This window comes from Takifugu rubripes, chromosome 8 (genome assembly GCF_901000725.2).
Source record: "Takifugu rubripes chromosome 8, fTakRub1.2, whole genome shotgun sequence".
NCBI classification, from domain to species: Eukaryota; Metazoa; Chordata; class Actinopteri; order Tetraodontiformes; family Tetraodontidae; genus Takifugu; species Takifugu rubripes.
In genome coordinates this window covers 13,258,144-13,284,103 of record NC_042292.1, presented here as the reverse complement: position 1 = coordinate 13,284,103, position 25,960 = coordinate 13,258,144, and the positions used below count along the sequence as shown (strand labels likewise).

Genomic DNA, 25,960 nt, shown 5'->3' with positions numbered 1-25,960 from the left:
CGAAGGCGTTTGTTCTGTGATCTCGCGAGATTAGGAATTCAAAAGCTCGTATCTGCGTCAGCAATTAGTGGAACACCTGTGTCGGTCTAAAAAAAAGGGCGCATTAAAGTTTCACCCATGTTTTATTAAGAAGTAACAAAATAAAATTATGTATTTTTAAGTTTTAGCTGCAGTAGGTGGCTTTTTATGAGCTAAAAGCAGCAATTCAATTTTTAAAGATATAAAATGGTAAGTATGCGTTCCTAATATGTTGAAACTTGGAATGTATGGCTTTATGTTGTCAATGATAACAATTAATTCATCCGTTAGCCGCTCCGAGTTACTCGCCATTCCTGTTAGAAAAATCCGCGATTTGGTTTGATCTTTACGAGGACGACTTCTTTTACCGCAGCGTGATTAATTGTTTTTAAACCTTTATTAATAACAGGAGGTAAAGAAGCATGTAAGTCGCCACCATGCTAGCCAGTTGCTGCACAACAAGTTTGTTGTGGTACTGGGAGATTCCAGTAAGTAATGGAACGAAAGCATTTAAATCAATCCTTGCAATTAAATTAACTCTGCAACAACGCATGAAAGATATTAATTCTGTTTCAGCGGTTTGCAATGGTGATTTTTTTTTAAATTATGTATGCTCGATCCTTAGTTCAGCGTGCCGTGTACAAGGACATTGTTTTACTGTTGCAGAAAGAAAAATATCTCACAGCAAAACAGCTCAAAAACAAAGTAAGTGTATGTTTTAATAGTCTTGTTGGGTTTCTTTTTCCATCAAGTCTCCTCATCATTGCCGTTGTCCTCTTTGCAATATAACGACCATACAGGGGGAGATGAGCTTTGAGCAGGACAGCATTGTAGAAGGAGGTCGTCTGAAAGAAATGCACAATGGAACCGAGTACCGGGAGGTCAGGCAGTTCCGGTCCGATCACCATCTGGTCCGCTTCTATTTCGTGACACGGATCTACTCCTGCTATATGCGGAGTGTCTTGGAGGATTTCCGCTCAGGGTTGAAACCTGATGTAGTCGTCGTCAACAGCTGTGTTTGGGACATTTCCAGGTAATATTGCCTGTTTTGGTGTCTCCACAGACCGTAGATGTTGGACGCATCTGGTTTATGTTTTTATACAGCAGCACATCGTGCCCATTTGTTTTAATAGCTTCTCCCTAAACTACTAATTACACATCTTATCAATGCTGTACTTGAGGAATAGTAGTGGATATATAGGACCTGTTCTCTCTCTTTCTTTTTTGTCTGTAGATACAGTTGCCGTTGGATGAATGACTACAAGGACCACCTGCAAAAGTTCTTCAGTGAGCTAAAGGAGATTCTGCCTGAGCAAACTCTTATTGTTTGGAACCTCACCATGCCTGTAGGAGAGAGGATTAGAGGTGGATTCCTGGTGCCTCAGGTACACTGTTACAACCCAAACATACACGTTTGGTGTCTTCAAACCGACTCATTTCCTCTCATGATATATCCCTTGTTTTCTTCCCAGATTGAGCACAAGGCTCCTCTGCTGCGTGATGATGTGATTGAAGCCAATTTCTACAGTGCCACTCTGGCCAACTCTTATGGGATGGATGTGTTGGACCTCCACTACCACTTTCGCTTCTCCCTGCAACACCGCACCAATGACGGAGTCCACTGGAATGCCCTCGCTCATCGGTGGATCACCTCTCTGCTGATAAAGCACATCGCAGAGGCCTGGGGTGTCTCTCTGCCCCTGGAGGAAACCAAACCGTTGCCCGGTAAACGTGTCCTCCTGGTTTTTTAAGAATAATCAAATTTGATTTCAAAAGCGAGTTGGGAATAACCAACTAGTTATTCGTAGCAAGTAGTAGTGAATTGAGTAAAGATAACGTCTTAAATGGTGCCAATCAAATGAAAACATTTTTATTTGTCTGGTGAATACGTTTTCTGGAAACGTCCTTTACAGCTGTTATTCTCGACCCCATCGCTGCCATACTAGTCTTGACGCTGCTATTTTCCCACCCTGGTGTGTTTCCCGTTCAGATACTCCACGGTCTGAAGGAGGTGGCAACAAACGGAAGCGACGGAAATATCCCTCTCAGAACAGATACCGAGGACCTGCTCTGTCTCAGCCGTCGTTCAGGAGGCAGCATGGAAGCAGTAAGTTTGACACCGTTATGACGGGACAGTTTTTGTTTTGTCATTTTGCTAAAGAAATTCAAATGTCCTGTAGATTTCAGCTACTGGCCCCCCTTCCACATTGACCCCTACATGGAGCACCAGCACCATGACCGTCAATCACGTGTGTTTAGGCCCCGCCACATCAGACCCCACCACATCAGACCCCACCAGACTCCATACCCCCCCTACCAGACTCCATACACCCCCTACCAGACTCCATACCCCCCCTATAGGAGGTACGACTGTTACTATCACCACTACTGACACAGGATGGGTTTACAGAAAGAAAGTTTGCCTTTTTATTCATCTTCTCTTTTATACAACTTCCTTGTAACCTCTAGGAATCCTGTTTAGATTTTAAAATAACACACTGATTTAGCTGTTCAGTGCACCTCTGGCCTATTTTTTTTTTTCTTTGCGGTGTATTTTTCTAATTCTATCTTTAATGTTGCTGTTCAAGGATTTTCTTCTATTAAAAGTTGACTGTTCGATTTAAACAGTGGGATATGTGATTCATCTTTAACACCACATTTAGTCAGTTTGGATTTGTCAGGTAACTAAAAAATAAAATAAAAAAAATCCGTCATTAAATTACTTTGTCGTTATGTTAAGGTATATTAAGTGCAGGTTATTAAAATGCCTGTATTTAACCAAAGGACAACATTTCAATGCTTTGAAGAGAAACTTGCTTTAATTGGTTGTCTACAAATAGAAAAGATACAAAGATAAGATAAGAACAGTAAAATGTGTTGCTCTCCCCCACAAGCTATAAATTATATTAATGAATATGTGACTTTATAACTTCATCTTTACGTCAAAGACAATCAAAACCTCAATTTCATGTGGCTGTATTAGTGCTAAAGCGATACATATTAGATCCACTCCTGAGTAGTGAAAAGCAAAGGTGATAATAGGGACGAATGAAGATGAGAAGATGGAATGAGAAGAAAGGGAACTTTTGTTGTGAGCTCAAAGCGGTCAGTCAGCCTCAGGCCATGAGGAGGTGGTGCACTTGCTGAAGCTGCTGCTGGGAGAGCACGAGCCGGTGCACTTGCTCCTGTCCAGGGGAACATGGGATGGCAACACGGCCAACAAACGTGGTTCCTCCCTGCTTTTCTTCCTTGGCCTATAAAAGAAAATGTATCATTATACCGATTTAAAGGCATTTCGTTGCCTTGTACTTGTGACATGTGTAATGACAATAAAGTTGAATCTAATCTAATCTAAACTCATTAAAAGAACATGTGAACCAGATTTACCTTAATATAGGAGGAGACGGGGAAGGTTGCAAAATCTGATGAAGCTTTAGCTCCGGGCTGGTGGGACACTACGTGCTCGGCCACTTCACCCTGAGGAGCAAATGGTGAGTAACTTTTAACTGCTGTTGGCTTCCATAGACAGTAGAATAAAGTAAAAATGTGTTGCCTTGAGTTTGTCCAGAGCATCACTGAGGTTCTGTAGTCGTGCTGTCTGCTCCAGCAGCTGTGCACCGGCACTAACTGGGGAAAAAAAGAAATGTGGTTACAGAAAAGTCCAAAAACAGTGTCGGATACTTAAAATAACAGTCTTTAAAGTGTGTGTGTCAATCAGCACCCGCTGTCTTTCCAGTTACATCCACCACTCTAACGTCAGCGCTTAGTTTGAGCAGAGTGGCCAGAAGCTGGTCGGTCCTGCGATAGATGCCGGTGTTCAGTCCGCCTGATGACGTGGAGCCGTCTTTGGGCACCTGTGGCAGTTTGGCAGGACGGAGTGGAGGCAGAGATGCCAGCTGGGCCCTCATCTTCTCAGCCTGGGAGTCAAATTTAGCCTTAGTTGGTGTCAACAAGTATGAGACTGTAATAAGATTGATGGGAAAGTGTACCTTGAGTCTGTTGTTTTCGTTCTTGAGGTGTTTTATGCCCAGTCTCTGGGCTTCAACCTGCTGTCTGAGGAGAGGAGAGTCAACCACCTGCAAGGATCCAGCCAAGGATGGAGGAATACCTGCAGAAAATGTGGACCGTTACGCCATTTGCACATGCATCAACTCAGTAACAGTCTCAGCAATTTACCTCCTGCAGATCCCTGAACAACAGAAGCAATCCCAGAGGCCGGCACACCTCTCGACACCAGGCCTTCAATGGTCATCTTCGACTGGTTGCTGATACGCTGCTTCAGCTCCGCCTTCTCTGCCTCCAGCTGGTCGATGTCGGCCTGCAGCGCATCCATGGTCTCCTCAAACTCTCTGGAGGTTGAAAGCGAATGGGTTTAAAGAGTTGATAGCAAATGAGCAAGTAAGTCAAGGCAGACCCGACACCCAAATTCTTTCTCACTTTTCTTTCTTCTTCAGCAGGGCGAGGTTCTCGTCCAGTTTGGTCTGGATTTTCTCCACCCGCTCATCTGCATCTCTGGTGGAGGTGTCCAGCTTCTTCTCCAGCAGACTCAGGCGGACGCTGGCCTCACTCAGTTCCTCTCCCTGTGAGAACCGCCATGTTTATTGACGGCAGCTTTATCTAAACTCTTTCTAGGCATGTCATTAGTCTTGTGTCACCTTAATCTTGAGTGACTTCTTAAGCTCCTTGATAACCGTCTCTCTGTCTTCCAGCTTCACTCCAAGACCTTCAGCGTCGGTCATTTCAGCCCTGACCGTGGATGCTCTCATCTCCACTGGAGGACTCTGGAAACATGCGACGTGTGATCAAATGCCAAGGACGTGCTTGGAATTCTATTTGGATATCAAAAACACACCTTCATTTGTGGTTTGTCGGCATCGTACTCTCCTTCCTGCATGGCCGTGGCCATCTTGTTCATGGTGGTGATGATGGAACCGCAGGACTGCCGCAGACATTCTGGACCACTTTGGCCGAGAGCACCGTAAACCTGGTACAGAAACAAAACCGTCGGAATATCAAAAGAACATATTTACTCCAGCCAAATGTTGTGCGATTGACTGAAGTACCTGCTCCACAACTTTGCAGGCGATATCTTCCAGTTTGAGAGCATTGAGCCCTTCCTGCTCTGCCAGCGGCGCGATCATCTGAGCTCCAGCTGCAGCCACCTCCTGCAGCACGGCCACCACTCGGGTCAGCTGGCGCCGGCACTCGGTCAGCGTTTCCGACACCTTTTATACCGGGCACAATGTATGTATTTATATATGCAGAAAGAGAGAATGACCTATATCTACTTTGTAGAAAGATTGTCCCCATTATCCTTATGCATCTTCTACCTGTGATGCAAAATTGAGAGCAGCAGGAACCCCGACAACATCCGTTCCAGGCATCCGGCGGCGGATCTTTTTGCAGAACTGTCTGATGTCAGAGCAGGACGTGTCCAGGTCCTTCAGAAGGACAGCCAGGCTAGATGTTTCCTGACCTGCAGCCAGGAATGCCCGCAGACGAGCCACCTCCACTGCCATGCACTCCAGAGCACTTTGGGAAAACTGGACACCAGACGGGGACATTTGTCACGACATCCGATGACAACTCTTGTTTAGTTTTTACGTGACTGTCAGTTCTGTACCAAAAACCAGAAACTAGCAATTTTTACCTTAATGTGGTCGGCCAGCTGAACTGTGCATTCTTCGGTGTGCTCCGCCAGGTGGACGCTGTAGAGTTGCTGAAAGGGATAAAATTAAGCACGTTGAAGTCAGTGGAAACTATGTAACTCTGGTTCTCAGATACTCATTTTCATACCTGGTAATACTTGATGGCTTTAGTCAGAGGTTCCACCTGCACAGTCTCATCTAGCTGATCTTTGTGCAGCAGGTCGATGAAATAATCCAGAGAGCGTTCGTGGAAGCTCATCTCAGAGTACAGGGTACCCATGCGCTTAAAGACGTCCACCCCGCAGCTATTCAGAGCCCTGTCAACAGAGAAGCCTTTGTTACCCAACTCGCATCAGAAGTTATTCAGCCTTTAAAATTTCTAAGATTCTTCTAATTCTTGAGGAAGAGGAACTATTTACTGTTCGTATTTGTGCAGAGTGGCCTGCAGTAGGTTGAGGGAGTACACCAGTCCTGAGGCAAAGCTGCGCTGTTCTCCCGGAGGTCCTCGGAGCCCCTTCAGCTGGGCCAAGGTTCCGTTCAAGTCAAACTTCTCCTGAGCTTGTTTGCTGATCAGCTCAGCCTATCAGGTACATGCAAACCCAAGCATACATTTAAACTGTCATGAGCAGAACTCTTCAAATATGTGCGCAGCTGCACAGTTTTCAGCTGCACACCTTGCAGATGAGTCTGGGGATGAGCAGAAGGACCAGGATGCAGTCATGATCTCCGCCGTGACGCAGGAAGGAGTCCGGCATGAACGAGGTGAGGAGCGACACCTGTTTGTTTAACTGAGCCACTTCCATTTTCCTCAGCTCCATCTCGATGGCCTGCACACACAACAATGCCTTAAATTCTTCCCAAAAATCCTCGGATCCAGCGTTTGTGACATAATTCACGAGCAGTGTCAGTACCTTGGCATAAGCTCTCGTCTCTGCGAACTTAATCTTGAAGTCAAAGAGTTCCGCGGGTGGCTGCTGCACCTGCTCGGCATTCGCGTTCTGCTGGCTGACCAGGTCCTTGTTGGCCTCCTGATCCACAGCAAGAAAAGTTGAAGACGTAAACCCACTGCAGCATATTTACATTATTTATTTTCTCATCTCCACCCACCTGTAGTCTATTAGTAAGGTCTCTGTACTTGGTGATGGTCTGTTGGTAATCGGCTACGGTCTCCTGCGCCGCCTCCACCCTTTTGTCAGCCTCTCTGACCTTCGCGACACTCAGATCCAGCTGCTCCCTCAGCTCCATTTCCGTCTCTCGTGCATTCTCCTGGAGCTCGTCATTCATCTCGTTGATGGCCTCCTGTTGTCGGAGGGAAACATTTGCGGACGTTTCAAACTAAGCAATGATAAAAATCAGAGGAAGCGTCACAAATGTAGATGTGCTGACCAAATCAGTGACTGTTTCTCTCAGCTCTCTGACTTTCTCCTCCAGATCTAGATTTCTTTCGGTCAGGGTCTCCACCATTTCCTCTGATCCCAGGGCAGCATCCACCTGGAACAAGTCACAGAATGTAACATTCATTAAAACACTGAAGTATGTGTTCTTGATCGGGCCACCAGGCTTTGACTGTGCTCATTGAGCCTCTTTCCTTTACCTGCTCCTTCAGTTCATCAATAGTAGCCTCAGCCTGCTTCAGCTCCTCCTGCAGTTTTTCTTTCTGAGTCCTGAAAGTCTCCAGCTCAGTATTCTTCTTCTCCATCTGTTTCTGCAGCTTCATATGCTCCTGCTTCTCTGATGAGGATAGGTCACGCATGCTGAGGAAATGGCAGACAACACAATTGTTTTCTTTTCCCTGTGCAACACCCTCGTTTAGAAGACTACTTCCTATTCTTGCGTGTGACTGACCGAACTAAAGCTTCCTTTAGCCTGCTATTTTGCTCCTCCAGCTGTTTGACGTGGTAACTGGAGGCAGCTCCATCTGAACCTGTACAAAACGAGAACGTTGCCATATAATATGAAGAGTATATAAAGAGGAAGTCAAAACCTTTCTCTGAAACCAAAGCAAACCTTTCTCTGAAATCTCATGTCTAAGAATCTCCAGGTCCATTGAGAGCTCTTCCACTTTCTCTTTGAGCGAGTCCACTTCCACCTGCAGCGACTCTGCCCGCTCCTCCGCCATCTCCTTGTCCAGTGTGGCCATCTCTATTGCATCTGCTGTGTCGGACATCTCTTCCATGTAGCGATCTTTGGCCTCGTGTGCCTCGCGAGCTTCCTGAGGTTGGAAAAATCAGGACAATCAAGCTGTATATCTGTTTTAGCACAAATAGTTCTTTTAGTTGTCTGATTTTTGTTTACCTTCTTGGCCTCTTTGAGTTGTTTTTGGAGCTCCGCCTGCTGCTCCTGCATCTTATTCTTCCACTCCTGGAGCTGCTCCAGTTGGATTTTGTATTTCTCCAACTCCTTCAGCTTGGCCTTGTCCTCATTTCGCTTCATCTTCAATGTCTCCAGCTTCTCTTCCAGATCTTTTACCTGAGCTTTCAGTGATTCTTCCTCCTGTTAAGGATGGATGTGGGTGAGCAGTCAGGTTGAACTAGATTTCATGTATGGCTTCTGTTTATTATGCTAGTAAAGAAACAACAAAAAAAGATGAAGCCTCACCATCTAAAATGAAATTTGACCAATTAAAAATGAAATTCATGCAACCATTGGACCATTTTACAAAAAGTGGTTTGGGAAAAACAAAAAGCAATTAATCCTATCCCATCAAATATAATAGTTAATTCTGTCCTGTATATTGTAACACCGACTCTGTAAAGTCATCAGCATGCCATTAGTAAACTACCTGTTTGGAAATGGCAGACTCCACCTGGACAAACAGTAACAACACAAATGAAATGGGTGACATGAACCAGGATGCAAGTGAAACATGAAATTTGCAACCGAATGGGCTCTAATTTTTTCCCCAGGTTTGCTCTAGCTTTCATTAAAACATCTTTTTCAGCATCCCACCTTGCTCGGAGTAGCCGGGACTGCCGCTGGTGCAGGTGTGCCACTGGGCTGAGGCACAACGGGAGCCGCCAGTGCTGCCTGGGTAGGGGGCACAACCGTCTCACTGACATCAGACAGGGCCGAAGGCAGGCTCTCACGAGATGCCTACATTGATGTGGTGAGAACAAACAAGTAAATTCTCCAATAATCCGAATAAAATATTAGCCCCACGGGACCCCAAAAAAGTAAAGAGCATGCTTTGTTTCTTGAGAGAAGATAGAAGTTCTGTGAAAAACGGAGGAAATATCTTGTGATTACTCAAGTGAAATGTATAAACAATGAGGGGGGGGGGAACCTGGTGTTCCTCTACAACCCTCCAAGACCCTAATGCGAGACCTGCACCAGAGTACCAAAGGGCATAAGAGAGTTCCGAGTGGGAAACACCAAAGCACCAGTCCCTCTGACAGCAGACCCTGATATAACAGACCGTACCGTGAGGCTCTTGCGCCCAGAGGGTCGTAGCAATAGGGAGGGGAGAGAGGTGGCGGGCATCAGACGACTTGGTGTGCTCCACTGCCACAGTGTAATCATAAAGACCACGTTAGAGCACAGAGAGATGAAAGACTGTGCTGTAGGGTTAGCCCGACTGTGCTACACAGGTAGCAAAACTTGATGTGCAGTGTTATATCAAACCCTATTTAACCTAAACAATGTCTGTTTATCCTCATACCATGACATCTCAAAAAATAACAGTTTTCAAATAAAATTGGGGGAAAAAATAAGGCAAGTAAAAAAAATCAGTCACATTTTAGTCATTAGTCAACATTTTCAGCATAGTTTTGGAAAATATATGAATAGGTGATTAAAATATAATAAATAACTGGCAATTTCATGCAAATAGTCCCACAAACAGTGACCTTCATGCTTTTGTACTGTACTCATCCAGAAATGCTTCAGCTCTGAAAATGTGTCACATGCTCCAAGTTGTGCCCTTAATTTTGCTCAAATAGCAAAATATTTCAGGGTGAACTATTTGAAATAGCTGTGTGTTGATGACCTCCCCCTTTCTGCTGTAGACGTGCTCACCTTGGTAGAGCGGCGGCTAGAAGGCTGGAGAGTAGGGGTGAGATGGACACACACGCGCACACAAACACACACACACACACACAAGGATATTCACACAGACACATCCAACAGTGAAGCAAGATAAGAGGTTAGCAGCACACTGGGACCATTGTTAACATCTTCACTTATTGCTTCTGCCAACTGCATGCAGCATTTGAAAATATGGTTAATCAAGTCATGCAACATGGTTAGAGTGAGTTTAGAGGCAACAACACTTCTGTGATGAGCTAAAAAAAATATATATATTAGTGATGTCGAATGTCTAATTGTGCACACTGGAAACCTTAACCACAGGGGGAAAAAAATGGAGGAAACATTTAGAATACAAATGCAAAAGAGCAGAAAATCATGAGTCCACCAAGAGTGAAAATGACAGCGAAGGAATAACCAATGGCATCGTTCGTGCAAAAGTCTACACATAAGCTGTTGTAACATGTAATGTGAGTTGAAAGTGACCAAGGCACAAAGCATTTAGAGAGGTTAAGGATTTCTACCTTTTTAATATTTGAAGGTGTCTGAAACAAACAAAACATGATATTTTTATAAAGCCATACCATAACCTTAACATACGATTTAGCCTTAACCTCATTCATGAAAAAGACATTTTATTTTTGCCAATATAAAACAGTGAGATAAAGGGTCGTTAAGGTCTACCTGCTTAAGTGTTTTTGGAACCTCTGGAATTTCTGAATTGGAAAAAAAAAAATACATATTATTAGCAATTTAGAACTTTTAAGACAGATGTACACACACACAGACACACACACACAGTGCTTGAAACACACTCACCTTTTTGTTTGAGTATCTTTGCCAGGCCTGACTCTGGTATATCAGGTGAGGTAGTACCGGAGCCGTCGTCAACCACCTGAATCTGTGGCAGAGAGCCAGTTAAGGATCGTCCAAGCTCTTCTAATTTGCAACCAATGAAGTTACTAACCTGTGACTGTCTAACAAAAATCCCGTGATTCTCCTCACAGGTGAAGTAGCGTTTCCCTTGCACAGTACCATCGTTCTTGCCTTTGGGCTCATTCAGAATGACGCCCACCCATTTCCCAGACGCAAAGAGAGTGGCGCCGATATAGGCGACAGTGCCCCGCTGGCCTTTCCCTATCACCTCCACCACAGAGCCAATCTAGTTAGGAAAAGAGGATGCAGGTCACTGTACAGTGGATATGTTCTTATGTTTCTCTTTTGTTAGCGATGAAAAAAGTTAGACGTACTTTTGGAGCCTTTCCACTCTCCACTGTTCCTGCACTGCTCATTTTGCTGATCAGTGGGCTGGTCAGCTGGAGGATTTGGGAAAAGATGCAAAGAAATATGACAAAGATATTCACGATCACAGCCTAAAACTACTGAAAATTGTATTTTTAATAATAATGGGTTTTTTGGGGGTTTTTTTTTTTGCATTTTTCTTTCCTCAACTTGAATAAACCCCAATGTCACAAGTTTCTTCAAAATGTTTAATATACATTAAAAAAGGGACAGTCTTTTCAAGCATCCTGGATAAAAATCTGTCCTCTAAAGTTGCAGATCTGTGGGTTGATTCACAGCATGAGAATTCTTTCCAACAATTCTTTGGTGATGGATTGGTGTGAGTGTAAAGGACAACAGACTCATGTAAAATAAAAAAAGACAGACACACAAGATGCATAAGAATATGCATAAAAACATAATATAGATTAAGATAGATTTTCCGGCTATTAAACAAAATTTAAGAACTAAAAAAATAAAATAAAATTTCAATGACAAATTCTTAAGAGCCACGAGAACAGATGAATTCCTGGAACCAGTCATATGTCTTGAGCTACAATAGGCTTCCTGATAAATAAGCCCTAACCCTGATTTGCTCACACAAAGATTTTCATTCAGTATAAACTAGGGCTGAGGTAAATTTTAGTCCTTTTATGGAGCTGCAAGGACATGTGAATTCATGTTGTCTCAACATTTTGAACCACAGGGCTGGAGACAGACGCTATAAACCAGGATTTGGGTATTTTCAGGTAAGCAGAAATAGGAATTTGCAGGCTTTTTGAGAACTAATACTAAATATCAACTGAAAGAAAGTGTATTGATACAGTCAAATTGTCTCTAATGTCTTATGTTGATTTTATTGGACTTTCTATCCCAAACTATTATTATTATTCTTATAGCTGTTCTGATGAGGACACAATATGGAACAACCTGACTCCTACATCTACCGCATGGTAAGTGTCTGTCACAGACTGTTCGAGTAACTTTATGTAGGTTTGTTGTTCCAACCAAAACTAACTACGACGTACTTAATTAAATATTGTCCAATATTGAGTAGAACTTACCCGAGGAGTGTAAGAATGCCGCCTGCCCAAAGCCATTATAGCAAACTGATAATATCAAATTAACCAGATAAAAAGGCTCAAGTGCCACTGTTTTCCTCCACCATCACATTCCTGTGTTTGTTACTGGATGAGGGCGACACAAGCTCCTGATTTCAGGGAGGGGTGGGATGAGCACGTCACAGCATATTTTAACTAATAGAGGGTCTGAATGGAGCTCACCCTGTTTGTCTTACTCATTGTAAACAGCGCTTTGAACTATGCAATACTTAGATTAAAAATATAAACTGACAAATGCAAGATAACAACTGGCATCATTCCACCACAATATTGACCGATGGTGTGAATGTGGAGTTTTTTAGTCCTCCATGATGTCCTCAAATAACAATATGACGCAGGATGTGAATGTTAGGAAGGATGTGAATGGACAATGCGACAACGAACACCCCTGAGTTTTATTGGTTTTAAAAAAGTGTGGAAGTTTTAAAAAAAAAAAAAAAAAGGCTACTTGGTAAGATGTTTACCTTTGGTTTTAATACGCGACCTAAAACCAAGCAAGATTTACCTTAACCGATTAGCAAGATTAGCTTTAAAGCAATCAATAAAACACATCAAATCGGCTTAACTGGTGTCAGAGAAAAATAGCGATGGTGTTAATGTACGTATACGGTGAGAATTAGCTTACCTAGCAAAAACAGAGAGTCGCGTCTTTAGGTCGCCTGTTAGAATCAGGTTTTCATGAAAAATATCACTCTTGTGTTTGCTAATTGTCCAAATTGGAAAACCGGTAGGCGTTTCCGGTTTTTGACAACTCACTTCCGTTAATCCGAAAGATGTAAAATAAGGATGTAGCGCCCCTAGTGGCTCGGATGCGTATGCAGAATCTAATCTCTGGACTCTAAAAAGTACATTTTAAACGTGAGACGTGTATGAAGTCACATGTCTTCTATGTTTTGAGAGAGCCCTTTTGCATTTCATATTTTAACTATGGAAAGTGAGGGATTTTAAGGCCCCTTTGAATAAACATAATTTCCTTATACATAAAACGAACGGCGCGCCGTTATAGTTTTTGCGGTAGGGATGTATTTCCGTCTTTCACTGCTTCCTTTGGATGCATATTGACGCGTAATTAAAAAGTGGCCAATACGCATCAGACCAATCAGGTGACGGAGGATAGGCTGTGCCTGGACCGGCTGGCAGACACTCCGGGGGCAGAGCTCCGGCCGCAGCTTCAGCCTTGTGGCGGTGACAGCGCAAACTGGACCGGGTCTCCTTCTCACATCTGTGTCTGTTTAGAGCAAGGTGACATGTTTATGTACTTGTTATTCCATTCAACTTGAACGTACATTAGACTCATCTTTGAGAAGGTTTGCAGAGTTTCTTTTGCCTCTTTCGGTTTGGATGTTCTAAAGTTGCCAAGTAAGTCACAATGCCAATATTACTTCCTGCACGTCTTTTCAGAGTAGTTAACTTGTGCAGTTTATGTTACAGGAACTGTGTGGCGCCCGTGGAGTTTAACTATGAAGAGGGCATTTTAGTGCTTCCGGCAGTGGGTTAACTCTTTGCGTTCAACTTGACGAGTCGCTATTCTGAAGGATTTAATTCGATGTTACGCGCTCTATGATTGTCCAAGGGGGTGAACTATTGTCTCTCGTGTATTCTATCAATGTGTTTGCAAGTGACAGTGTCGTCCAATAACGAATTTGTCCAGACGACATAAAAACTTCAGCCAAATAGTTTAGTCCCGGCGGAGGGTGTGGAGCTGAAGTGTGACGCGTTACGTCATTCGTGGTCTGTTGTCAGCGCTTTAGAAAATAGATATAAACAAGGGGCCCGGATTCTTAAGTCTAAACTTTCTATTTTTCTGATCAGTCGGACAATATCATCATGTTTTCATTCATCTAAAAACATACCGCACCTATGTCTAAATATCTGGGTTGACACTCCCTTACCAAGACCCACAAACACAAAATTGACCTGCATTCTTTAAAGCACACACACACACACAAAGTTACATCTACAATGTAAAGTATATTGATCTGAGTAGTGCAGGTTGTCCCATTAAAGAGCAGTTGTGAAACTGAGGGTGTGTCTTCATGGTGGAGTCTAATCATTCCCAGTAAGTGAAACTTGTGGTTATAAAATGAAAATGAGCTGGTGTGGCAATGGTTGAATGTCGGTATTTAATTGTGCTGGTGCCGTGTTTTTTTCCTTCCTGTATTGTTGAATGCACCATTTGATCCGGTCAGTCCTTAAATAGGTACTTGTATATCTTTGCAAATACAATTGCAAGGACTGTTTGATATCAATCTCACCTGCCAAAGACAATTCTAGAAACAATTACTTGGGTTGTAGCATTTGCCATCATATACTTGTAATACTGCTGGAATCAAACTTGTCTAACAAGTTTTGTGAATGAACCTTAGTTGAAGTGAAGTGTTGAGTTTTCTTTACCTAATTTCTGCCTCTAGTGTTTCAGGGAAAACAAAACTGAAACCTAATTTAAAATTGTGTTAAACATTAACCTTAACCTCAATGGAATCTGTGGACGGTTCCATTAAGATTCCCTTTTCTTGTTTTTGTTTGCCTTCCTTTTGACACAATTATTTTATTTCTGGTGGTCTTTTAGATGGCTGATGTAGAGCTGGTGAAGAAGATGCTGCGGGCTGTCCTCCAGACCAACAAGGGCAGAATTTCACTCCCCCGCCTGCAGTCAGAGTACAAGGAGCTGACCGGGGAGCAGATACCTCACAAGCAGATGGGGTACAACCAACTGGATGCCCTGCTGGCCAGCATGCCCTCTTTAGTACATATGGAGCGCAACCGCTCAGGAGAGGTGAGTGCGACTTATTTCTATGGGTTGTTATTTTACGGAAGCTGTAAGAAAAATCTCAGGATTATGTTGTATCACAAGGTGATATATAGTATTTATTTTGGGGGATCATAAAGCAAGAGTGGGTTTAACCTGAGCTTGTGGTTAATTTTCTGTACAGACGGTGTGTTTTCTCTCCTCAACCAACGAGAGAGCCCACGTGGCTAAAGTGGTGGCTCGGCAACGCAGCTCCAAGAAAACGGGCCGACCTCACCTGGTTAACACACAGATGAGGGTCAAACCAGTTACCCCGCTGGTCCTTAATGGTGAGCTTTGGAATTGTGCACCAAAAAAATAAATACAATTTTTTTTAAATTATGTTTAATTCATGTTTATGTAACTTATTTCCATAATGTATTGCATGAGCATTAAATTATAGCCAGACCAACTGTTTATATAAAAACTATTTTTACAAACTGAATCTATTTGTGGCAAAGCGTATCTGTATGCTAGAGAGAAAGCAATAAAACAATGGTTTTAGTTGTCACACGATCAGGAGCGGGAAGGAGCAGCAGCAGTGGCAGAGCCGGAGTAAAACAGAGGGTAGAATGTCGTGGAATAGGCAGGAATGATGGCATGATGATGACGGATGACAGAAAAAGAGGAAGTCTTAAAGAGAGATAGCAAGGGAGGAAATCGGGCGGGGTGTTGAGATTAGAGGCTATTTCAGCCTATAGCAGCTGAGACTCAGCTGTAGGCGAAGAGCAGCTGATTCACAACCCCCTTCTCTCTTGCCGTGTCTCTCCCTCCCTCTCTTTCTCTGTCTCTCCTTCTCCGCCACCTCACCAGGATATTGCTATTCAGGCAGAGGCAGACCAGGGACTGTGTGTCCATGCTGGTGAGGTGACGCAGCATCTGCTCCGGTTGTGTGTCCTTGTCTGCCCATGTGTGCATGTATGTTCTAGGCTTGTCTTTGTTTCTGGAATGGATGCATGTTTGTGAGGTTTACTGATTAATCCTGTCTTTGATTAATCAGTTGACTGGCCATTAGCTCACAGGTTGTACAAGCAGCAGAGAAATGAATAAAGGGGATTATTAAAGATCCTCTAGGGAGAAAAGGTGTTAGATGATGTTGTGTTTTTGTTAGTGGAAAGACTGGGAATGCAGCAGAAAGCTCCAGATTCTGCAGGGGAAAAAAATAAATCAATTGAGTGGCAGGAAATGAAGAGAAAAATTAAGGATTGTGGGAGATTGAAATGACTTAAAGCTTACAATGATATCCCTCAGCAGTAATGTGATGGAATGCTATGCTGAAATGATGCAATATCGCACTGATGTCAGAGGATGAGGCATCGCCAGATTTTTATTTTAATTTTTAATTGTGTTTTTAACACAAATATATGAATGTCTTTTTTACTCTAATTATGTTCATTTTTGTTTTTAGCATCATCTTTTTCATATGAGCTATGAAAATACAAACTTGTACAGCATCTTTATATACATACACACACACACGCACAAACACACATATTTATTACCCTCTTCGCTCCTCTTTCAGACCAGCCTTCAAGTATCTCTCATCATAACTTTTTAGCTATCCTCAGGTTTAACAGCATACTTGTCATACTTGGCATTTTATAGAAGTATAAGTAATTATGTAATAATTACAATACTATAATTGTCCTCTCATGTCATGTAGTTGTGTGACCTGCATCAGTTTGGTCTTCGCCAGCCACTGACTGATGGGCTTACCGCCTGACTGTGGCTCTGTGCAACCATAAAGAAGGATGAAGCGAATTATGTTATTACATTATTGTTTTTTTGCTGTTCCCTGGAGCGATAATGTCCATCATTGGCTTTTAATGTGTCCTTCAGACCGCCACGCTGTCCTGCCTGAGCATCGGGTTAAGCTGAGTCAGCGCCTGTCTGTGTTTTAACCTGCCTTTGTTTGCTTTCTCTCACCATCTGCAGCCAAGCCACAAACTTTCCTGAGGCAACCGAACTACCGCGGGCGAGGCGGAGGCAGGGGGGGAGGCCGAGCAGCGGGCCATGGAGAATTCAGACAGACCCGAGACATAAGAGATGCACCGTCAGAGGGCAAGGCTGGGCTGCACCTTAACAAGACTCCCAACACAGCCAACAGGAAAGGAAACCCGCCCGCTGACAAGTAATAATCGTTACCTTTTTTTCTGACAAAATAAAGACAAAATTTTATGATACAATTCGACGTTGGAGTTAACAAACCACAATTCTGAGCACTGAAGGGCAGAGGAGTGTGTAGACACACAAATACACACATTTTGTTTTCTTTCTCTGTGTGATTGGAGCTGACTCAGAATTGAGTCCTGCTGAATAGGAACTGTGGTTAAACAGTTTTTTTTAGCTCAGTTAACACCTCCACCCCCCCGTGCCACTCCTGCTTATTCAGCACAGCACTGATGAGGTGCTTGATAGATAATTCTAGTTCTCTCTCTCTGCTCATTCAGTTTTTTTCCTCACATCACCATCCCACTCCTGTATTATTAACACAACTGCACTGGCCTCCTGTCACACTCTCCTCGCTCACTAATCATATGGGCTAACAAAAGTGTCTCCACGAAGCCAGTTGAGCTAAAATCAGATTCAGCCAAGTCACGTAAAACAGTGCTGGCTATTGCGTGTTCGAGTCAGAGCTTAATCATTTCATCGACCGGTCCTCCCTCTTCCATCCATCACGCCTCTGTTAGTCCATGCGCTGTAAAAACAACTGACATCAGTTCTCTGTGAGTGTCCAGTGGGCAACAGGGTGGTAAGCATGTACATGTACTGGCAGGAGAAACGGTCTCAGACCAAGGGGGATGTGATCCCTACTAATCCCTCTTCTATTCTGCGGTAGATTAACTCTTCTAAACCAACACAGAGTGAATCAGCATATCTCTGTGTCCCTGTAGAGCGTCCACTGGACAATCATCATTTGTTTGTCTGTGTGTGTGCGTGTGTGTGTGTGTGATGTCTGCCAGTGTCACTGATAAGTTAAGCAAAGCAATGGAGGCAATTCTGAATTCAAAGCAGCATCATTTGTTTTTCCAGCCTATTTTACTCTTCACTGCACCACCTCCACGCGTGACTCGACTTGCTTTTTTCCATGAATAGTTGACCCAGTTTTGTGGTCGTGATTAAGTCGTCAAAGGACAGAGATTGATGACAAATGTTTGGTCTCATCTGGTGATAACAGTTTGAATGAAGGGCTTTGGAGAACAAACCAGAAAAGACTAAAGCAGGTTATCTGGTTAAACTTTGACATGTCACCTACGTCTGTGTTGCAATAGGACGTAAAGGATCACATCTGCAGCAGGGTCACAGCAAATCAAAGTGAATGTTTGAATTAGTCTTGACCAATGACAGACTAATAGATTGTCATCGTCCTTGTTGTCTTTTCTTGTGTTGAGGCCAGAAAAGAGGATGACTCTCCCATCACGGTTTCAGAAGGAGGTGCATGCTCACCTTTCCAGAAACGCCCAACCAACCAGTTGTAAGTACAACAGGCTGCTCTGTTTTTTGACATTTTTGATGGGTTCTATATGAATAACGGCTCCCCCTATTAAAACATTTCTTTTTAAAACACCACAAATGCGTATATTTCATAATGAACAGCAGCCTGGCTCAGTTGTATCATGAATATCAACACAAGCTGTTTTCTGTAAGCTTTGCTCATGTGCCTGTGCTGCATCTCACATTCTTCATTGCTCCTCACTTAATTTAAATGTTTCACTGTTGTTTTTGTTTTTGTACTTGAGGAACGTGGCCTGTAAGGCCCGAGGGGAATGGGTGGAATGCAATAAACTCCATTTCTTCCAGAAACGTGTGTTTTTTTCAGCTGTGTTTATTTCAGGCCTCTGCAGTCAGAAGAGATTCTTAAATGCGGTGCTCCCTGGTTTACACATTAGTTCTTCCTGTATGTAGCAGACACCCCCTCAGCATGAAGGGAGTCATTATAAGAGAATGTGAGACACTTAATTAAATTTCCTTTGATTATTTTCAGCTCCCATTCAAGTGAACAATATCTACATTTTTAAAACATTTTTATAAGTCTCCTGTGTGTCTTTCCCTTTTAAATTCAAATCACGTCCTTCGATAAGGTTTTTATTATTGAAAAAAGAAAAACGTTGTGGCAGATGATCAAAAACAAAATTATGTATTTGTGATCTCTCTTTTCTGTTTTTTTTCCCCAGCTCTCCCGAATCTGAATGAGAGCCACAGCTCAGATAAAGGAAGGCCCTACAACCGGCAGCAGGTCCAGGGTCGCATCAGAGAGATCCTGGGAAAGTACAGCAATGGGTTCTGGGTGTCAAAGCTGCCCCAGATTTACAGAGAACTTTATAAACAGGATTTACCCACAGAAGCCATCAAAGACCTGGAGACCTGGACCCACATATGCATTGTAAGTACTTTTTTTGTCCACATAGGTTAGTAATTTGTGATGGGACTAACACAAGCTGTGTGGGTTTTTTTGATTATTGCAGGTAGAGAAAACCTGCAACAGTAACCCATCAGAGCTGCTGCTTTACCCCGCCAGGGACCAGAGCGCCCCCCTGTCCCCTTTACCTCCTGGCTCCTCCTCAGCTGTTATCTCAACATCGCACGTCACAGCAGACAAGTCCTCGAACTCCCCGACCCAGCAGAAAACCCCGAGCATGCAGCTGACTCGCTCTGGCTCTCGTTCCTCCCGGTCCCCACCTTCATCCTCCTCTTCACCTAGTCCTCCTTCCTCCCCTGCCACCCTCAGCTCTGACCTAAAACTCAAACTGGAGGAGCTGTTGGAGAAATATTCCAATGGCCTGTGGGCACATGCACTGCCCAAACTCTTCCAGGACACTTACAAAGTCAGTATGTCACAAAATGTTAATATTTTTCAGTTGTAACTTGTATAGAAGTATATAGTATCACGTTTTTGTTTTTTTTATATTTTCAAGACCAAACTGCCAAAACATGTCCTGGAGAACCTTCACCTCCTCAACGACTTCTGCACAGTTGATTACCCGATGCCCGACAACCCCAAGAGGGCCATCCTGTACCGGAGGAGCAGCAGCACAGGAGGTGGAGGAGGAGAAGACGAGAACTGCAACAGAAGGAACTCCTCGATCAGCGAGGAGGAGCTGAGAGTGCGACAGGAGCTGGGGAGGAGGCTCAGCAACCATGCGGTGCCTGCTTTGCAAATTCCCAAAGAAGAGTACCCCTCTGTGCTGGTGGTGGAAGCCACCAACACCAATGCAGTTGTACTGAGGTAGTATAAAAAGATGTGTAATTCAGATATTTAGGGATTAAATCCTTAACCACCTGTCTCTCCTCCTCTGGCAGGTACATTGGTGAAGGGTACTCCCGGGCACAGGAGTCCATGGAGGATGAAATGAGGGAGTTTTACGGCTCAGGCCGCAGCAATCCTCCTCTGATGTCTCCATCCTCAGGTCAGCTCGTCGCCATAAGGGCCGAGGAGGAGGAGGAGATCCTGAGGGCGCAGGTTTGCGAAGTCATGGATGAAAAAGTCAAGGTGAGAAGATAATTCATAACAGGAATAGATGGTCAGGTAGCAGTGGGTTTTCAAACGACATGGTTTAAAGTCTGATTTTACACAGGGATAAGTCAAATGTGTCCACCTTAATGGTATAACATGACCATCAGCCCTAAACCTATTAGAGGTCATGCATGGAATGTATCTTACCCAGCAGACACAAATATGGTTCACCTGCTACCACGTTTGCTTGTACAGACGTTTTTACACTAGTAATTGTACATACAATTACAAACAGGGCAGTGCTATCTCGGTCTGTAGGGAGCTGAGAAATGTGGAGGGTGTTCTGGGAGTAGGAACCTGTTTACCTTCCTGTTTACAACAAAAGGGATAAAGCAGTCAAGAAACAAAAGGAACACCATTGTTGTGTGTCTTTTTTAGGCTTTAGCAAAAAAGTGTAAGTCAGACTGAGAAAAACATTTAGGGGGTTACTGGGTTCAGATGCAGAATGTCATGGAAGGGCTTTCTGACTTGACGGCGATGTTTGTTTCTGAAGGTGCATTATGTGGATCACGGCTTCTCTGAGGTCATCAGCAAAACCAAAGTGTTTGAGCTGCACGAGAAGTTCTTCCAGCTGCCTTTCCAAGCATCCAAGTGTAAACTGGCAGGTGAAGACAGGATAAGAACAGCTTCTATCTTTCTCATTCACCCACACGGGTGTTTCTGACCTCGGGCTTTGTGCTTGTGCATTCAGGATTGGAGCCGTTCTGCCAGGAACCTGAAGTGCTGAAGAAATTTGAAACAATTGCAAGTGGGAAGATCCTGTTGGCTGAAATCTTGGAGCGAGGGCAGATACCGCTTGTTGTGCTTTACGACACGTCACAGGATGACGATCTCAACATCAATGCTGCCTGCATGAAAACCCTGCAGGATAAGACACTTTCCAGCCCATTACAGGTATCAGAAGAGTTGTTTGTGTGTGTCCTCTTGTACCTTCTACTTACTGAATACCAAAATCCTCATTCAAAGTCGAGGCATTTTTGGGAACAGAGCACATTTTGGCTGCTCCATGTCCCTTTAAAGGAAAGTCCTCACAAAGATAGAAGTACGGTACAAGGATGTGGGTGTGTAACCAACAGACGTGTACAAAACTCTCATCAGCAGTTCTCCTCAGGTGAACAGCGCTTACATGAACGTGACAATCAGCAGCGTCTGCTCGGATGGAACCATCTACTGCCAGCTGCCCTCCAGAGGCCTCGCCAAGCTGAATGACGTACTTGAGAAAGTTGAGACTTATTTCCACTCACAGGTTCGGTATTCTTTAAAATAATAAATGCAAATTTTTGTGGACTTTGCATGTGAATTCTTCATATTTTTTGTGCAGTACAAGTGTAATTGATAAAATGAAGAGTGCAGCACTGAACTTTATTATTGAACAGGTTTCTTGAGTGGATTATAGAAACAAAAATGACATTTTTATTTTTTTATATATTGCTCTTTCTGGGGTGATTTTTAAACGTCTAACCTTCACTAATTTACTGTTAGCCTGCATGTTGTGGACAGATTGAGATTAACTTGATAATCTGGAGCTAAGATGTTGCCCAGCAACTTAATCTGTTAGTCACACAGTTGAGGTTTTTTCCAGGTGCACTTCTAATGTCCTTTAAAGCTCGTGATTGGAGCTCACTTGCAGCACAAAATAGTTTAAGCAAACGTAATCATGTCATGAGGACTCTCGCATCCTGGAATTCATAAAGTTTATGCAGGAACTTTTATCATCTATGCATTTTTCCTATTACAGCCTTACTCACTTCTATGCATTATGTGCACCTGATGATACTCAGATATTTTAGCCATCACAGCAAATTTACCAGTTCCTGTGGTGAGCTTGAAATCACCGATCCATGTAGTCTTGGACAAGAGGCCTGGAAAAAAAGGCAGAATGAAGATGCAGCTTAGTGACAGAAACTCTTACCTGAAACCTGCCAAGGTCCAGACCCGGTTAATGTAAACAGTCTGCCTACAGAGCAGATGGCCAACGTAATCTCTGCTTTTACCAACACAGCGTCCCCAAAAATAATGTTTATTTAAGTTTAATCAGAAATTCATGTTAACAAGATGGTGTATTAATGTATGGGATTGTAAAGAGTTACCATTTTTATCATAACGGTAGTAATTTTGAGATTTATTTTTCTAAATTTGGATTAATAATGAATTAATTAATTTAGCAGCCCAGCCAGGACATATAACGGATTGTTTAGCAAGGCATTTTATAATTTCTTTTTGATGCTGGTTTTAAGATTGTTGGAAAACATATCAACAATTTCACCTTCTGGATGTATCTGTTTGAAACGATTCTACATTGATATCTCACACCTTATAATATGACAGATTTACGCCATATATTCTTGTATATTTGGCCAAACAGGTGACATCCGAGTTCCTGGTTTCTAGACCCTTCTGTGGGAAGGGATGTCTGGCACGTTATAAAGGCAAATGGTCTCGTGTAGAGGTGAGGAAAGCATGAATATTGCCTTCATTCAATTTTTCTAATCTTTGTCTAAAGAAAATTCTTGGTTTTAGATCACCAACCTTCATGGCAGCAGGGTGTTGGACATTCTGTTCATCGATGTGGGCGTGCAGGCTTCTGTGGAGGTGTTTGAGCTGAGGGAGATCCCATCGCCCTTCCTCCGTGACCTCATGGCCATCCCGCCACAGGTCCTCATCACTTCTCAGAAGGTTTTGGAATGGAGTGATGGCTGTAGCCAGATTAAGACCTGTGTTTAACCTGTGTTTAGGCGGTGAAGTGCTGTCTGGCAGACCTTGCCGTCAGCGTTGGATCCTGGACTCCTGAAGCTGTCCAGTGGCTTCGAGATAAAGTGCTCAACACCACAGACTGTAGCATTAAGGTAAACTACTGCTACACAATGTTCTTTTTCATAATGAGTCTTGAAACTGGATATGATTCTCTCTTTTTCTTTCTGTCTGTATTTTAATTACAAGCCTCCACACTGACCTTGGCATCTCCCTTTCCAAGGTTGCTAAAGTAGATGACACCAGACGTTGCGTCTCTGTCCACTTTTTTACGGACAAGAACTTCCACGACTCGACCCGCAGCCTCAACCGTCAGATGGCCCAGTCCAACCTCCTAAAACAGCAGCCGGATGTTTTCCTGACAAGCCACAGGTTCATGTTCCTGTTTTATTCACTGATATCAACTAATTAAACCACATGCATCACTAACCATCATCTTGTTTCTCTTGCTTTGCAGCCCTGCTAAGATCTCCACACCCTCTTCATCCTCCAAGACTTTCAGCTCCGCTAACTCTACCAATGGGAGTCCAGCATTGTCTTCTTCCTCTTCTTCTTCCTCCTCTTCTGCTAAGCCGACTATCAGGAGGGCTCTGTCAGGGCCCAGAGACGCCAGTGGAGGCAACAGGAGCAACAGCAGTCCATCGGACTCACCATCATCCCCAACATCCTCGCCACATCTGCCTCCTTTAATGGAGCTTCCAACTGCAGGTTATACATAAAATCCACCTCGTGTCCAGTCCAGTCTCACATTGGGCCACCATGTTCACCTGTGTTTTTCTTTTCAGGCAACAACATGGATGTGTACATATCCGTTGCGTGTCATCCTGGACACTTTGTGCTACAGCCCTGGAGGGATATGTACAAACTAGTGGTGCTCATGGGAGAGATGATTCTGTACTACAATAAAACAGAGGAGAAACCACTGAATATAGAGAAGAACCAAATATACGCTGCTAAAGTGGAAAACAAGTGGGTTCCTCATTTCACATGTGTATGCATTGAATCGAAGGCCTTAAACAGCCTGAATAACTGACTCATCTAGCTGTATGGGTAAAAGTCTCTTTCCCTCTTTGTCCCAGCTGGCATCGTGTGTTAGTGAAAGGAGTTCTGAACAACGGGCTGGTGTCAGCGTACGAGCTGGACTACGGTAAACACGAGCTGGTCAGCTGCACCCAGTTCAGACCCCTGATCAAAGAGTTCAGGCAGCTGCCATTCCAGGCTATCACTGCACAGCTGGCAGGTGAGCCCGCACAGATCTCCTTTACAAAATGGTCTTTGGTATCTAATGCTTTGGAAAATAACTGCCTAACTGGATATTCTGCATCAATGTAGCTTTAAACGCTAACGTGATCTCTGTTACAGGGCTGAAGCCGAGGCAGTGGTCAGAGGAAGCTTCCATTGTTTTCAGGAACCACGTGGAGAAGAAGCCACTCGTAGCCCAGCTGGAGGCCACACAAGAAGCCACCTACCCCTGGGACAGGAAGCTAACGGTTTTCCTGGTCGACACGTCACAGGAAGAGAAGGACATCTGGGTGCACGACATCATGGCCGAGTTTGCAGACGAGCTGACCAACGAGCTGTAGACAACAAAGGCTGAGTGTATCTAAGATGCAGGGTTGTTGTTTCTGTGAAGACACTATGAGCTGTGGACAGACGTTAGGTGAGTTGTCAGGTGGACTGGAGAAAAATAGGTCGCAAGAAGGGAAAAGGAGTAGTTTGTCAGTGAGACTGAAAGTATAGGTGCTGAAGAGACCCACGTGTGTTTTGGCCTGCACACACAATAATAATGATGTCAAAAATGGCTAAAAATATGCATTCCCAGCACACCCTGCAGTCCTCCATCACACCCAAACCCAAACTGTGAGTAGAAAAACGATCAAATCGTCACACATCAGTTTACAGTAGATGTTTTTTTTGGATGGCATCTCTAATTGTAGTTATGTTTACACAGCAAATATTCCTAGAATAAATAGGCAATCTACAGAATTTCAAGAAACAGTGCAACATTTATTTTCCTCCTAAACATCAACAGAATACACAAGTTTGAGCAGATGCACACTGACACACATGATGGAAATTGATCTGAGTGAAGGCTGTTATTTTTAACCTAAGCCCACATTATCGTTATCATAAATTTAATATTTTCTTGGGTGTAGCCAAGTAATACAGCCAATGGAAGGTAAAGTCGGGGCCATCTGTGGATGAGTTAAATGTGAATTAATGTCGGGGAAAACAGACGGTTTCTCGGAGAGACAAAATATTTAAAGAACTTAATATTCTGTCTTATAATATCTATAGTATATTTCCTGCAGACTCACCTGTGCAGCATGGTGCACATCTTTCCTTGCACACATCAGATCTGATATAACTATACACTGGTAGTGGTTATCTTTATAGAATCTAAATAAGGATACGAGAGATGCTTGATGAGTTTCTGCACCATCATGCGTCGGCCTGTTGTGAGATTTATTTTTAATGAAATGTGACCATTCTGACTCTAAACTGCAGTTTTTGGATGCATATTTGCTTCTCCAGTTCTGAAGACATTCTAGCTGAAAGAAATTTAACTTCTTAGCTGAATTTAATTTATATTTAACTTATATTCTGTGGGTGATTATGAGATTTTCACTTCTGTTTTGCTTGACAAAGATCTAGAGAGGAATCAATGTTTGGATTTTTTTGGAATAAAGTCTGAGAACGGTTCAAATGGGCCACTTTGTTTTTGTGTTGCGTCACATTTAAGCAGAAAGAGGCGATTCCCGTCACGTAAATTCTTTATTACAAAATAAAACAGGTTTCGTCTGTGTATAAAAAT

General features: G+C 43.3%; 3 protein-coding genes across 16 annotated transcripts; 2 read left to right on the top strand and 1 right to left on the bottom strand.

Moving 5' to 3' along the window:
* The first annotated feature begins 32 nt into the window (after window positions 1-32).
* On the top strand, window positions 33-2,637 carry fam113 (family with sequence similarity 113). 2 transcript variants are annotated; one of them, XM_011606603.2, is made up of 8 exons: window positions 33-228; window positions 428-506; window positions 685-723; window positions 819-1,051; window positions 1,253-1,403; window positions 1,491-1,743; window positions 2,009-2,125; window positions 2,199-2,637. In XM_011606603.2, exons 2-8 carry the CDS (start codon window positions 456-458, stop codon window positions 2,408-2,410), a joined length of 1,056 nt encoding a protein of 351 aa, XP_011604905.2. In that variant the 5' UTR covers window positions 33-228; window positions 428-455; the 3' UTR covers window positions 2,411-2,637. The 2 variants fall into 2 exon arrangements, with proteins under 2 accessions (XP_011604905.2, XP_011604904.2); XM_011606602.2 differs by having other exon boundaries at window positions 34-228; window positions 644-723.
* Window positions 2,638-2,814: 177 nt separating this feature from the next.
* LOC101066651 (dynactin subunit 1-like) lies at window positions 2,815-12,843 on the bottom strand. Of its 8 annotated transcripts, XM_011606598.2 has the most exons (32): window positions 12,717-12,843; window positions 10,940-11,005; window positions 10,657-10,851; window positions 10,509-10,590; window positions 10,374-10,405; window positions 10,214-10,234; window positions 9,681-9,704; window positions 9,087-9,167; window positions 8,616-8,759; window positions 8,449-8,472; window positions 7,962-8,159; window positions 7,674-7,878; window positions 7,512-7,590; window positions 7,261-7,420; window positions 7,053-7,157; window positions 6,774-6,965; window positions 6,578-6,694; window positions 6,341-6,493; window positions 6,086-6,246; window positions 5,815-5,983; window positions 5,669-5,737; window positions 5,349-5,561; window positions 5,082-5,243; window positions 4,871-5,002; window positions 4,674-4,799; window positions 4,456-4,598; window positions 4,195-4,367; window positions 4,008-4,126; window positions 3,740-3,935; window positions 3,572-3,645; window positions 3,406-3,495; window positions 2,816-3,272 (listed from the first exon to the last, which is right to left on the bottom strand). In XM_011606598.2, exons 2-32 carry the CDS (start codon window positions 10,979-10,981, stop codon window positions 3,135-3,137), a joined length of 3,819 nt encoding a protein of 1,272 aa, XP_011604900.1. In that variant the 5' UTR covers window positions 10,982-11,005; window positions 12,717-12,843; the 3' UTR covers window positions 2,816-3,134. The 8 variants fall into 8 exon arrangements, with proteins under 8 accessions (XP_029695678.1, XP_011604900.1, XP_011604902.1 ...); XM_011606600.2 differs by lacking the exon at window positions 8,449-8,472; XM_029839815.1 differs by lacking the exon at window positions 9,087-9,167.
* On the top strand, window positions 11,700-25,848 carry tdrd7b (tudor domain containing 7 b). 6 transcript variants are annotated; one of them, XM_029839819.1, is made up of 21 exons: window positions 11,700-11,719; window positions 11,870-11,923; window positions 14,661-14,867; window positions 15,025-15,169; window positions 16,815-17,010; window positions 18,272-18,354; window positions 19,055-19,263; window positions 19,346-19,705; window positions 19,796-20,106; window positions 20,181-20,370; window positions 20,888-20,999; window positions 21,086-21,288; window positions 21,506-21,640; window positions 22,760-22,843; window positions 22,915-23,049; window positions 23,130-23,240; window positions 23,369-23,517; window positions 23,603-23,853; window positions 23,931-24,114; window positions 24,225-24,385; window positions 24,508-25,848. In XM_029839819.1, the coding sequence occupies exons 2-21, from the start codon at window positions 11,891-11,893 to the stop codon at window positions 24,726-24,728; spliced, it is 3,480 nt and encodes a 1,159-aa protein (XP_029695679.1). In that variant the 5' UTR covers window positions 11,700-11,719; window positions 11,870-11,890; the 3' UTR covers window positions 24,729-25,848. The 6 variants fall into 6 exon arrangements, with proteins under 6 accessions (XP_029695679.1, XP_011604897.1, XP_011604899.1 ...); XM_011606595.2 differs by lacking the exons at window positions 11,700-11,719; window positions 11,870-11,923 and adding an exon at window positions 12,982-13,333; XM_011606597.2 differs by lacking the exons at window positions 11,700-11,719; window positions 11,870-11,923 and adding an exon at window positions 12,982-13,450.
* The last annotated feature ends 112 nt before the right edge of the window (window positions 25,849-25,960 follow it).

Bases quoted from the DNA above. Each gene is read 5' to 3' on its own strand.
- LOC101066651 (XM_011606598.2), bottom strand. From the start codon at position 10,981: ATGAGCAGTGCAGGAACAGTGGAGAGTGGAAAGGCTCCAAAA. The intron at 8,160-8,448 runs GTAGTTTACTAA...CATCCTTAACAG, and splicing joins AGTCTGCCATTTCCAAACAG to GAGGAAGAATCACTGAAAGC. The intron at 6,966-7,052 runs GTCAGCACATCT...CTCCGACAACAG, and splicing joins GAGAAACAGTCACTGATTTG to GAGGCCATCAACGAGATGAA.
- tdrd7b (XM_029839819.1), top strand. From the start codon at position 11,891: ATGGAACAACCTGACTCCTACATCTACCGCATG. The intron at 23,050-23,129 runs GTCCTCATCACT...ACCTGTGTTTAG, and splicing joins TCATGGCCATCCCGCCACAG to GCGGTGAAGTGCTGTCTGGC. The intron at 24,386-24,507 runs GTGAGCCCGCAC...TCTCTGTTACAG, and splicing joins TATCACTGCACAGCTGGCAG to GGCTGAAGCCGAGGCAGTGG.
- fam113 (XM_011606602.2), top strand. The intron at 724-818 runs GTAAGTGTATGT...ACGACCATACAG, and splicing joins CAAAACAGCTCAAAAACAAA to GGGGAGATGAGCTTTGAGCA. The intron at 1,404-1,490 runs GTACACTGTTAC...TTTTCTTCCCAG, and splicing joins GTGGATTCCTGGTGCCTCAG to ATTGAGCACAAGGCTCCTCT.